This window comes from Haliotis rufescens, unplaced genomic scaffold (assembly GCF_023055435.1).
Source record: "Haliotis rufescens isolate VD_foot unplaced genomic scaffold, xgHalRufe1.0.p SCAF_16, whole genome shotgun sequence".
Taxonomy (NCBI): domain Eukaryota; kingdom Metazoa; phylum Mollusca; class Gastropoda; order Lepetellida; family Haliotidae; genus Haliotis; species Haliotis rufescens.
Window position 1 is genome coordinate 13361397 of NW_025963846.1, and position 14529 is coordinate 13375925.

A 14529-nucleotide genomic window follows, 5' to 3' on the forward strand; every position below is an offset into this window, starting at 1 on the left:
TGCAATGTAGAGACTGTATTGCAATACATCCAGAGTTCAAGATAAGCTGTGATTTGCGTAAAATACAAAATATATACAAATATTACAGCCGACTACCCAAATAATTTTGAGTCATTTTCAAACACATATGCATGAACAATTTCCTCAACCCAATATTATATATATATATATACATATATAAGTATAACCACAAATACATAAACTCACTGCTGTGAATAATGCACAAAAGCACTTAGATGTGTATTTAACTTGGGGCAACACATGGACATATAGAAACTAGATGTCATCAGGCCTCAAAGTTGCGACTAAAACGGTCGCCAAAGTGACCTTAGTTTCGCTAAATGACTACCTTGAAAAATATATTGTGGCGACTTAATCCGACTGCTACACCTATGTAGACACAAAAATAAACATGTCTGTTGCTAATTGTACTCACAATTAATTCCTCCTAAAGTCAACAATGAATGGAAATACATAAATATTAATGTAATTAGTATTTTTTTTAGTTGATAGTTTATTGGATAAGCAAGGATAAGCAAGAATATACCTACATAATCTAGTAAACATAAATTGTGTCACTGTTCGAGTCACAAATAACAAAACTCAAGTACAGTTTCCACTTATACACAATTCAAAGACCAGTGCTATGACTTGTACATATAATAGTTATTTGATAAAAGATACTTTCAAATGCTTTTGGTTACCTACAATATTGGCTTGACTTCTTGATTTTACCACTGGCTACCTGGAAAAAAATACTTGTAGCCATATGGCTACTTTGTAAAAAATTAAACTTTGAAGCCTGGTCATGTGAAACAGCATTGTAGGCAGAAATATTTTTGTTTGTTTGTTGTTTAACGCTGTAAAGAATCAAGTCTGGACCAGACAATCCAGTGGTTGGCCGTTGACATCATGAGCATCGATCCTCACAATTAGGATAGGATGACATGCATCAACTAAGTTATCGAGCCTGACCACCCAATCCTGTTAGTCGCCGCTCAATATAGCAAAGGTTCACCTGATGCAAAAGGGTAGCGTTGTTTAAAAAACAACAACATTAACCTAAAAAACGTGGTGTATCATTTCTCACCTCCCTCCAGAAATTTGAGGTTTAGAAATCCATAAAAGAAGAAAAGAAATTGTTCTGGTCTGAGGTAAATAGTACCAGCCCATCACCATAGATCCTATTTGTTATATATTCATTTTGACCTGACATACCTGTTCAGTCCCAGAATAAATGTTTGTTTGCTCCCAGATCCACTAAATAAAAACTACGCCAATTCACCTCTGTCAAATTATACATAGACGATAGTCTCCCAAACCCTCTGAGACTAAATGTTGGACTTGTACTGTAGGGTCATCAATATCAACAGTATCATCATGATCATCTGTTATCTGCAGACTGGCGTCACCATATCATATCACACTGGTATTTCTTTTCTACCCTGATATACACCAAGCTAACGCTAGAGGTAATATTTATTTACTCTATCATAGACACAGTGACTAATCTTTGTAAACTTGGATTATTAATACCTATATGCATTGGGATGATAAGTGAGTGAATTGGGTTTAATGCCGCTTTGAATAATATTCCAGTTTTATCCCAATGTGTCAGCTAAATGTGGGAGGAAAGCCTGAGGTTCCGCAGGTCTCAGGTGTTTACCACTTAGGTAAAACCTACAAGCACAGGTATAGTGCTGACAAACCTAGAAACATAAACCAATTCGAACCAATGAGTGAGTGAGTGAGTGAGTATGGTTTTACGCCGCTTTTAGCAATATTCCAGCAATAGCACAGCGGGGGACACCAGAAATGGGCTTCACACATTGTACCCATGTCGGGAATCGAACCCGGGTCGTCGGCGTGACGAGCCAACGCTTTAACCACTAGGCTACCCGACCGCCCCTCGAACCAATGACCATAGGTTCCTGGCCCGCCAAGGGAAGGCAACCCATCTTTCAGACTTATTTGGCATAACTTTAATGACAGTATATGTGTCATATAATATATTTTTTTCCTGCTACTATGGATGTCTTGGCTTCAAATATTGTAAAACTGGTCATGTGTTGTTGTTTTGTTTTTTACCCAACTGTCTTCACTTTTAAGTGACAAATTTTTAAAAATAAAAAAAATAGTGTTTTTTCATATCTTAGTTTTATTACATGTATCGACCTGAAGTGTAAACCAAGCAATGAAAAATGAAAGGCTTCTGTAATTACAAAAATAACAATATATTGAATAGCAAAAGTCTAAAAATGTACTTTTCATATTCTGTGCCACACACACACATCTACTGGAATAGATCGAACACAAACAGAGCTTGAAACATGTGAACCCTTGTCTGCAGCCAGATTTCTGTGTTATATACATGTGATACTAATGTTAATAATCCCAAAGTAACCAATTATGAACCAATTTAAGAGGACAAATCCCTGATTTGATCAACCAATCAATGATAGAGATCATCAATGAACACAGTACCGTGGTGAGTTGTTTGGGGAGGTGGTGGAAGTAGTTGGGCCATCGCTGCTGCTGCTGTTGTTGCTGTTGATACTGTCCCCTAATGCAGGTGGTGCTGCTCTCACATCTACAAACATACGAAGACAATTGCTATTGTATTAAATAAAGAATGAACAGAATGTAATCAGATCCCCCAAAACACAAACATTCAACATGTTCAACAATCTGGTCATACAATTCGCTGAAGGGATACGATGTGGGTTTTTTAAAGCGCATATTATTACTCGAATTTCTTTTACACTATGAGTCATCATGGTCATAAATAACTTCTATTCTGATCTTTTTTTAAACTCTGAAACGTGCAACTTAGCTCGTGTTAGGTGGGCAGAGCATGTATACTGTTTTGTTGGTCATCTACCACCTCCAACTCGACCCTCATTAAACCGCTGATCATCTATAACGCTCATCAATTATTTGGACCCCGAAGGTAGCGTTGTAGCGATGGATCACTGTACACCACAAAATAGTGTTCAAAAATAGTGCCACAGCCCTGTAGCTCATCTGGATATGAAGTCAATCATTCAACAACCGCTTAAAGGAAAGTGCTGTCAGAATTGTTATTCAAATATTTTCTGCATACATAGTTTGGAAAAAAAATATTAACAAATAAGAATGTTTTTCTAATTTTGCAAGAATGAATGTACTTTTGTAATGCATTGTTGCAATACAAAACATTGATATTTACTTTTACAGTCCCAGACAAATTTTGCAATTCTGCGTTCGTGGAGAGATTTGCAGAAATTGTAATATACCGCAGAATTGCAGAAATATAGTGGAATTTGCCTTCTTTTATCAATCAATATACTAATTTTTACTATTTTCCAGCTTTTCTATTGAAATTTGCACTTAACTGATGCCCAAACATACAAACATACAAAATATTAATCCTACAATCTCACTTTTTTATGTTACCGTGGTATTACGACATAAAGTGTTTACATCTAACCTTACCATAAATAAATATCAGACACTATGCATCATGATACATATATGTATTTGCATAATTTAATATTTTGAAATGTCCAATTGCAAGAAATTAAATGTTTTAAATGAGTTTAAATAAATGTTGGTGGGGGATATGGTCATGCTTTACCACAGAATTTTGGAATTCTAGCAGCAGAATTTTGGTAATTTTACAGCAGAACTTTGATAATTTTACCTCAGAATTCATCTTGGACTGCTTTAAACTCAGTTATAAAAGCAGGATACTTTTTCTAATGCCATACAATTTTTCAAACCTGTTTTACAAACTAGTTTAAGGGTATTTAGAGTATATCTTAGCAGAAATAGCTGAACAGTAGCGATATATAGCTTTTACTTTAGCTCCTGTGGTGCTCATATCGAATCAGATTCACATCTCTTTACATAATTCAGATGTCCTCATTGGTAGGAACAGGCATTTGTAGTTTCAGCTTTAATGGTCAAGTGGTTTCTCAGGAGGTGATGTTGACAGTACAAGGAAATGCATTTTGTGAAAACACTGAAGCACGGTCAAAATTCACAAATGTCAAATAAAGGTCCAAACTTAACACAAAGTGTAAAAAGGAACATGTCTTGAGGACCTCTACTAGTGAGACATACCGTACATACGTAATAAGCGCTCAGGGCGCTCTCGAAATTATAGATAGGTGGCTCTTATTTTAATATTAGTTTGGTGAAAAAAACAGAGTTGAAAGATAAATTTCGTGGTTTATGCTGACAGCCTGAAGTGTTTATGTACGACAGATATATTTTTCCAGAATTTAATTGCCCATAATTAAGGGTGCATACAACACACGAGTGCGTATTATACGCGAATAAATAAGTCTTGTGTACATTGATCCATCGGAAGGGGTGCTAATTGGGATTGTTCACTAGCCAAAATATTAGCAAATGTCGCCGTAGGCGCTTATTAGAGCGGGGCGCTTTTACGTCGAATACGGTACACAAAATTTCATTACATTATGAAAGTAAGTGGCTGAGTAAGGCTTTAAGAAGTTTCAGCTTTCAGTGTTGTCAAAGTGCAAAGGCCGAATTTATGTCAAATTTGAAATTATCACAAAAAAACTGACCATATGTGTTGGGTCCCACTGGTAACCATGAACTACACATACCAAATTACATATTGAACAGCACACAAAGCCACAAGGTTCTGTACATGCTGTAGCTCACCTAATTTTATGACACTTCAACCATGTTAACCTCTGTAGCTCACCTGATTTAAGAAGAAATAATTTTATGGCACTTCAACCATGTCAACCTCTATAGTGAGTTAAAGAAACATTGTAACTTCTTTCAGAGGCATCTAGAAGTTGGAGTACTAAGTAAGTGAGTGAGTGAGTATGGTTTTACGCCGCTTTTTAGCAATATTCCAGCAATATCACGGCGGGGGACACCAGAAATGGGCTTCACACATTGTACACATGTCGGGAATCGAACCCGGGTCTTCGGCGTGACGAGCGAACGCTTTAACCACTAGGCTACCCGACCGCCCTACTAAGTAAGGATAAGATATATGGATGAACAACTTTATTACAATTAGCATGATAAGGAGGGACGTTTCGGTAGAATCTACATTGTAACGTTGCTCCTAATTGTAATAAAGAAGTTGTTCATCCATATATCTTATCGCTACAAAGAAACATTGGCAGAAAGATTCTCGGAAAAAGAAACAAAATCTTGAGCTTACCATAATCATGACCTATCTCTTTGTACAATATGGTCAACGTGGTCAACTGATCAAGAGTTTGGTCACTTGAGATACACTGCAAGTACTACTATAGACCCGTGAAGATCCAGGGTAGAATAGGTCTTCAGCAACCCATGCTTGCCATAAAAGGCGACTATGCTTGTCGTAAGAGGCGACTAACAGGATCAGGTGGTCAGGCTCGCTGACTTGGTTGATGCATGTCATCGATCCCAATTGCGTGGAACAATGCTCATGATATAAATCACTGGATTTTCTGGTCCAGACTCGATTATTTTCAGACCGCCGTCATATAGCTCGAATACTGCTGAGTGTTGGGTTAAACAATAAACAAACAAATAATATATATGATCTCATAGTTGTAAAATCTTGTCACATTGTAACGTTACCATGGTTACTATGCCATGATGTCAATGCTATGAAACGTCACACTCTGGCGCATTCATTACACCACTGCCACAAGCTAATTTGCATATAACATGACAATCTTTTCTCTTGTTTGTAAACAAACACATTAATCATGAAATCAGAGCAGTCAGTGATAATGGAAGTCTTTCAGTGTACAGTATAAATCAGAGTAGGATCACGAGGGTGCAGGGGGTTTTATGCGTCCTGCCTTAGGTTTTATACCACTAAACAGCTCGTGGTACAGAACCCTGACGAAGAATGCATAAGACCCAATGTACCCCGAGTGATCCTGCTACAACGAATTTATCTTACCAACATGTTTTAATATGACATTGTAAAAGACTAAAAACAAATTCAAAATTGATAGAAAACAGCTGTTCGATTGAGCTGAGGTTAACATGTGCTATGATGTCATGTGACTTTCATAGACTCAGAAAAAGCGTGTGGCTTTTTCGTCGAAGCGGGGTATAAAAGGTTTATTCTTCCTCTCAGAAATTCATGCGCAGTCTGACTTGTTCATGGCGAGGTATAAGGGATTTATTCACCTGCTGAGAAATTATTTCCCACCAAGGTGGGATACATAGTATTTATCAAGATCACGTGGACAAATCTGATCTCATCATTCGGAGATGGAGGTATGATAAAGTGTTTTGTATTTTAATAAAGACATCCTACTACAACAACGGCAAAGTAATGAGGTGACAACCTATCATTGCTCATCAAAGTGACAGTAGCTATCCTCGATGTGGAACTGTATAACTAATGCTAACAAAGGATAAGTAGGCAAATGGAAATAGTTTTTCAAGTTTTACAGATTTTCTCAGTGAAAGTTAATCATTTCATGACATTGTCAGTGTTCCTGTTAACCGGTAATTACCAGTAGATCCAACTGTGTTACGTCAGAGATGACGCCATTGCATTAAGCATAATGTTGAAAGAATTAAAACCAGGTAATTTTTATACATTTTTTTTTATTTGTTGAAAGTTGAGACCGACAAAAATTAGGGGGGGCTGGTTTCAAAAGCCAGCGGGAACATGGATTGTTAACTAAATGTGTACACTTTTTAAATAAATATAATTTGTTGAATGGACTGTGTAAAGGGGTGATGTATCATCACATATCCCTGGCATGTGGCAGAGGTACTAGGTTGACTTTTGTTTGACCTATCCAGGAAGCACTGAGTGTCGTCAGCAGCATATTGACCTAATTTACGTTATTCTGTTTTCATTACTATTCCTTTAATATCACCATCATTTCTGATCATGAATGCTAAAACCTCAAGTACGAGCAGCAAGAGATGCGGTGTTAATGGATCTTCTTGTCAACAGCCTCTTTTGTTTGTAAAATAAAATGTCCATTTTGAATTACACAAGATGCAGTATCATAGGATAATATGTTTATCCCTACTTTCTATTTTAAGGCTGAAACAATATTTTTGTAAAACAATAAAAAAATGTCATATGACTTTTCAAATTCTATCAGTAGGAGTAGACCCATTTTATTTCATCTGGTTGTTTTAAACATCATATGGTACAATAGCCCAGTATTTTCACTGACACATCTACCTGGGATGAATCCAGGATGGTTTTTTTTATGTACAAGTTCTTTAGGAGTTAACTTAATTGGTTATACATGGGTCAATAATCTTGTGATTACTCCTCTTTTCATTGATAAACTCACTGCATTTTTATCACAAACATTGTTGACTTATCTTAATATCTAAACTTTCAGGTCTTTCCCAAACATTTTATAAAAAAATAAAAATTTCATAGGTAATCTATCAATCCCAGTGCTTTTATTATTTTTAAATACATTTCTATACTTCATTTGCAATTTCTTCAAGCTTAATTTTGCTTTCTAATGTATCATTTAGTTGGTCATTTACCTTCATCTTCCCGAGGCAAGGGAGTTAACTGACTATAAAAGTCTAGTTTCCACCCTTGCCAAACTAGGCTGGAATATCTGGGCTCGATCGTAACGCCACCAATGGCTTTTACGAGTTACGTCCTTTATATTTCCCTCCTACTGACCAGTCAGATTGCATCTCCCACATCACTTGCATTTGCTTGTAACAAAATGGTGGCACCCAGTCTAATTGATAATCAAGATCTGTATTGTAATAAAACGGGTTTTACCCTGCAAGGTGCATCAAATCACTTCAGCTACTTGATTAAAAACATGAAAAGATTTGCAAAATATCTGTCAACACCCTGTTGATGGTACACACCCTTGCAAATCCTGCAGTCAACCGAAATCTGCACGTTGAAAACCATGTTGTTTACAAACCGGATGTCTAGTTTCGCTACGCGATTTGATTGGACTATGCATAGATTTGTTAGTCCAGCCAAAATGTAACGCCAGAATCCCAGCCTAGTTTGGCATGGGTGCAAACTTGACTTTTATAGTCAATTAACACCCTTGATGTTTACCTTTGAGTAATTAACTCTTGGGCATGTTAAGCTCAGTTGAGTTATCATCGAAGTTCATTGCTGTATACAATTTCTCTTCAAAGATAAAACGATCAAAGTTTTTTTAGCATCATTTTATCCATCTGAGAGGTCTGTATCCTTATCTGAGTTTATAAGTTTACTAAATGTAAATCCTATTTTTTAACTGACAAAAATAATCGTGTGTGTTATCACCATCTTTACCCGTGAAGATCCGGTGTAGAATAGGTCTTCAGCAACCCATGCTTGCCGTAAAAGGCGACTATGCTTGTCGTAAGAGGCGACTAACATTATCGGTTGGTCAGGCTAGCTGACTTGGTTGATGCATGTCATCGTATCCCAATTGCCTGGATCGATGCTCATGATCTCAATCACTGGATTGTCTGGTCCAGACTCGATTATATACAGACCGTTGTCATATAGCTGGAATATCGCTGAGTGCAGCGTTAAACAACAAACAAAACATAATCAGCACAACATATAAGACACGTAACTGTATACCATCCTCATCATCTCTGGGAGGAGGGGCTGTGAATGTGACATTGATACAGGAACTTGATCATAATTATGTCAGTGTATATAAGATAAAGAGCCATCAAACAGTGATAAAAGGTAGCGTGTATAAACATATGCATATATGTATGTGATAAGTATAAGCATATTATTGTCTTGCTTGTAATCATATATACTGTACATGCCATAAGAGAAATCTGACAATAGTCCATATGATGGGATGATGTATTGCTAGATATCAACAATGCATTTCATTTGATTACCGTATTCGCCGTAAAAAGCGCCCAGGGCGCTCTCAAAATTAGAAATAGGGGGCTCTTCTTAGAATATTATTTTGGTGGAAAAAACATAGTTGATAGATAAATTTCGTGGTTTATGCTGACAGCCTGAAATGTTTATATACGACAGTTATTTTTTTCATTTTTTATATTTCAAGAATTTAATTGTACGACTATGTACATTTATAAATCGGAAGGGGTGCTAATTGGGATTGTTCACTAGCCAATATATTAGCAAATATCGCTGTGGGCGCTTATTAGAGCGGGGCGCTTATTACGTCGAATGTAACAATGGATATATATATACACCATCTATGTGAATACTGTGCAGGCAGTTAGGCTGGGGTGTATTTGTGTGGGTGATGTATTGATCTGTGTATATGACTTATGAACAACTTGGGAACTAAAAAAGAACTAATAAATCATAAGAAAGTGCAGGTCAGTGTAACCTGAGAGTGTTCCTAATTGGGCTGGGACGAGTCCACATTTTTCCCCGGGTACCCAACCCCCTATTACCCGGCTCTACCCGGGTACCTGCTGTGGGTCTCAAGAGATGGGTACAAAGTGTCCGATTGGGAAAAGTTCGACAGTAACCCTGGCAAAATGTATTTAGATACACACATAAAACTGGTCATGCATGCGCTGAAGTTGAGTAAAGTTTTATCTTTACTCAAACGCATAAATCAGAAGGAATGGGTGCATTGTCAGAACGAAATGCAAACATTAACGACTTGTAGTGTAACCATAGAGTTTCAGATAACTTTTGTCATTAAACAATATATCCCATGACTAACCACGGGTCGGGGTAGTACTGTGGGTAGTCGGGTCCTCCCGTCCCAAGTACCAGAGTCACACATCCCAGCCCTAGTTTCTAAGTTAGGACTACGAGTGTGAGCAGGACATAGCAACAGTCGCAGTGGACACCAGGACACTAGATACAGGCTTCACTCCTTGTACTTATGTAGGGAATAAAACTCAGGCCTGTCCACTAGGGTATCTCACACACCCCCCCCCCCCCCCCCTACTTCCTTATCAGACAATTTTTTGGGGAAAAAAAATCACAATTTTCCTCAAACTGGTTGCCGAAATAACAAGGCCATAACATTAGTCATTACTTTTTTAATTTGTAATTCCAATTTTGGAAATTTTACTGACATTTGCTGCAGATTTGGGGCCAAATATCATCCTCTGAACAGGTCTGATGTTACACTAGCTGCTTCTCAGTCTTGTCAAGTGTGTAGCATTTGATCAACCACTAGAAACATTGCGACTGTCCATGCCGTGACAGCAATATATCATTGACAAAATAAAATATCCACAGCTAACACTCATGCTGCGCTACATTATTTACAGCATTAACGGACACCATCAGATAATAAAACATAAAAAATTTACTCTTTCGTTTGTGTTGATCCCAAATGCACCTTATTTAAGAGACGAGAGATGTGGGTGAACTCGATCAGATGATAAATTACGAGATCGTGGCGAAGTAGTCAGTGCTGTTCTTTCCAGAAGATGAAGGAGGAGTGAGTAAGATGGGCTTTAATCACTTTGAACACTATTTCAGTTATATCACGACATGTCAGTTAATGCTCGAAGAAAGCCTGAGGTGATGCAGGTGTGTGGTGAGAAGAGGCTGATGATGCTGGGAGCTTGACAACATTCACTGTCAATGAACTATCGATTATCAATCTATTACTGATGTGAATAATCGATCACATATCGTGTGAGTGGAATGGTTTGCGTCGCTTTTAGCAATATTCCAGCAATATCACAGTGGGATATCACACCAGAAATGGCGTTCACACATTGCACCTATGAGGAGAATCGAACCCGGGTCTTTGGTATGGCTAGCAAATGCTTAAACTAGTAGGCTACCCCACATAAATTGATCCCCAACGCCACTAAACATGCAGAACATGCAAAATGTGAATAATTATCTGGATTTTTATGTGACACACAAATGTGTATGTTTGTTTGTTTGTTGTTTAACGCCGCACTCAGCAATATTCCAGCTATATGACAGCAGTCTGTACATAGTCGAGTCTGAACCAGACAATCCAGTGATTGATGCCATGAGCATCGATCTACGCAATTGGGATACGATGACATGCATCAACCAAGTCAGCGACCCTGACCACCCAATCCCGTTAGTCGCCTCTTATGACAAGCATAGTCGCCTCTTAGGGCACAAATGTCGAGAATGGACGCAGAAAAAATATATACTGCGTTCCCTGCAATAGTATTTCATTGTACCTACAGTGCTTCAGGAGCAGTTATGAGCTGCTGTCATTTCATCCATCAATCACGACCACTGTCCGCATTATCATTGATTCATTCAAGGCTCTAAAGTAATTATCAAAACGTACAGTAAACAACACCATTACTTTGCAAGGACCCTTAAAAATAATTATTGGGGGTCCCCTGGATCCCCACTTTTGGAAGTCAAGGTAAAACCTTGAATCATACAAAAATATTAAACAGTCGGGACCAAGGGAAAAGTGAGTGAGTGAATATGGTTTTAGCCTGCTTTTAGCAATATTCCAGCAATATCCCAGAGGGGTACACCAGAAATGGGCTTCACACATTGAACCCATTTGGGGAATCGAACTCGGGTCTTCGGTGTGACGAGCAAACGCTTTTAACATTGGGATACCCCAGTGTCCCCCTAGGGAAAAGTATGGCGAGGTATAGTTCAAACTGTTTTGTGATTTGTTGCAACACATGGTGGCTGTGGATGCAGAGATGTGGTGATGACTACCAAAAGAAAAATTCCTCTAATTCTGCATCTTTTCAAAAAATAGCAGCGGTAGAAACTAACAGTTTTAGTCTACTAGTCCTGATGCTGATAACATATAGCAAATCCCTTAAAAATGGCAAATTTCTACTTGTCCTTATGATACCTTAACTATTGGGCAGTTTGGCAAGGAGTAAGGGACTAGTGCCAATTTCTATCGCTGAATAGATTTGATTATACTTGTCCATCTTTGAGATTTCAACAGATTTTACCAGGATACAGACGTAGCATTACAAATTTGGTTTATTTGAGAGGCCATATATCATTGTATATCATCATGATTATGTATATACACAGAATATTCCTTGGTGTACCTACAGTCAACATGCTACACAGTACATTCTCAAGTGTCAGGACCTTCACTTAAACAAGTTTCAGCAAATTATTTCACATGTGTTTTGACTAAATTACCCTCCAGTTTTATGGCTCCCAGGCAGTCTGCCTGACACGCAAACATTAAAACATGTAATAACAACACGAACAATGAAAAGTAGTCAACAACTACAATTTGGGCTGTAGATAACCCAAATTGCGAAGCGTGACTTCCTTCTGTGGCATTATCCTGATTATAGGATCTTGTCAATAATCGATACAAATAACAGTAGCAAATCCTTGTGAAGGAGGAAGGGTTCTCCAGCATTAAGACTTCTGGGTGTATTTTTTTCACTTGTAACTTCGTGATCAATGAGTCATGACAATCTGTCACAAGATAATTCAACTGAATTAGTATCATGTTCAGAAGCCAAATACGTGAGTGGAATTTAATATAGTCGAGTAACGGGCATGCTAGAGTGTAGATAATTAAACTTTGACCCTGTTTTGACTTATTAGATTGTTATTGTATTACAAGCAGTCAGCTGCTTGAGTCGACAGTGATTACTCACTGGTGGGTCAACAGTAATGACAACACCAAAATGTTGACAAAAACGACTCTTGACAGAAGAAAATACACTCTACATATTTGTTCACATTAATAACTGGAAGAAAATAGAGTTAGAAGTGTGGCGGGTCCATCATATCTTATATCTGTGCAATATATCTAGGCTATTTATCTGCTATCCCGATGCAAACCCACTTCCGGTTTTCCGGCTAGTGACTTGGAGATTCGACGTCTCAAGTTGACAGCTCGCGACTTACCGTTTTCAGTGGAACTCATGGCGTCTCCGTCTTCTCATTGTCTACAGGAATCAATCCAATAAACTTAAAACAAACTTTCGATCATATCTAGTATTGATAAAAACTTGAAAAGTAAATAACAACAGCCGCCTCGAATGAGGGGTGAAACTTCCCGGAAGTTTTGCAAGTCACATGACCTAAGGGAGATTCTCATAAACGATAATCTGATTAAAAGGCAGCCTCAGCCATAACGGCACCATTTCCTGAGTATTTTTATGGGACCGTTTCAAAAGTTTTTGTTTATTAAATCGTTGCAATTCTTAATCCCATTTTCTTTTATAGATGTTGAACAAGATGTTAATGTTTAACCGTTGACAAAAAATACTATTACTATAAATAAATATAATACAGCGTATTTCACCACATATATTGTTTAAGAGTTATACGACTGACTGTTCATGTGTCTGTTTGCTTACAATGATTATCTACAGATTAATGTGAAGGACAAACTGAAATTACTGACATTAAGTCAAACAAAAACAATGACAACCGACAAAACATATGTCTTGTAACATAGCAACTTGGTGTTGTTTTCTGGTTTTAACACGTACTAAGTTAATGTAATTTATTTCCGTGGTTTTAACTTATGACCCCGAAACACATAAGCAGAGACAGGTAATACAGTGTTGAACGCTCTTACTCTTCTGTTTTAGAATCTCTGTAATAGGGACTTTCATTGGGTATACTAAATAGACCCCTGAGTGAGTGAGTGAGTTGGGTTTAACGCCGCTTTTAACAGTATTCCAGTTATATCACGGCGTGTCAGCTTAATGTGGGAGGAAAGCCCGAAGTGATGCAGGTCTCAGACGTTTACCACTTCGGTGAAACCCACGAGCACGATTATGGTGCTGACAAACCTAGAAACATAATCGGGGCGAACCGTGATTCGAACCCACAATCATAGGTTTCTGGCCTGCCCAAGGGACGCAACTCTGCACAGCCAATCGCGGCGCCTTAGACGACTGTGCCATCCGTGCCTCCAAATAGACCCCTGAAGATCTGGGGTAGAATAGGTCTTCAGCAACCCATGCTTGCCGTAAAAGGGACCGGGTGATGCATGCCATCGTATTCCAATTGCGTTGATCGATGATCATGATGTCAATCACTGGATTGTCTGGTCCAGACTCGATTATAGCTGGAATATTGCTGGAATATTGCTGAGTGCGGCGTTAAACAACAAACAAACAAAAACTAAGTAGACGGTCAGGTCAAATCGGGTTTAATTTCGCGTTCAAGATTATAGCATGCATATGTATGTGTGTATGGCTGCCTGTATGGCGGACTTATGCCCGTTGATAGTGCTAGCCCATTGAGGTACCAGGCCGCAGTTTAACATGAATACCCCACTCAAACACAGTTTACTGACTCCGAGCCGACCAACCCTTGTTTTATCTCATTATTGCCGAGCGCCGGCAAGGAAACAACAAGTAACAGCTTTTACGTATTTTTGGTATGACGTGGCCAGGATTGAACCACCGACCTTCCGCTCTTCGGGAAGACGTTCTATCCACTACATAGACGGGCAATACCAATGACCAACGAATGAAGCAAACACATAACTGTATCCACTTGTCCAAATCAACTCATGTTGAATTATTAATCAAATAATTTTGACACAAAACTCCTGTTGTCTCGAACTCAAGGGAGTCTCAAACCAATACGTTATAACCGAAGTCCTTAGAACCGATAGAAACATGTAC

At 38.2% G+C, this 14529-nt stretch overlaps 1 protein-coding gene across 4 annotated transcripts in view; it reads right to left on the reverse strand.

Annotated features, from left to right (window-relative positions):
• Positions 1 to 14529, reverse strand: part of LOC124135938 (FYVE, RhoGEF and PH domain-containing protein 6-like) — a 67533-nt gene that overhangs the window by 38198 nt on the left and 14806 nt on the right. For 3 of the 4 annotated variants that reach the window (XM_046501667.2, XM_046501651.2, XM_046501642.2), the window contains exon 2: positions 2485 to 2590. In XM_046501667.2, coding sequence (XP_046357623.2) covers positions 2485 to 2590 — 106 coding nt within the window. Of the gene's footprint in view, positions 1 to 2484; positions 2591 to 12790; positions 12949 to 14529 lie in introns of those variants that run through there. The other variant, XM_046501659.2, reaches the window with a different exon arrangement.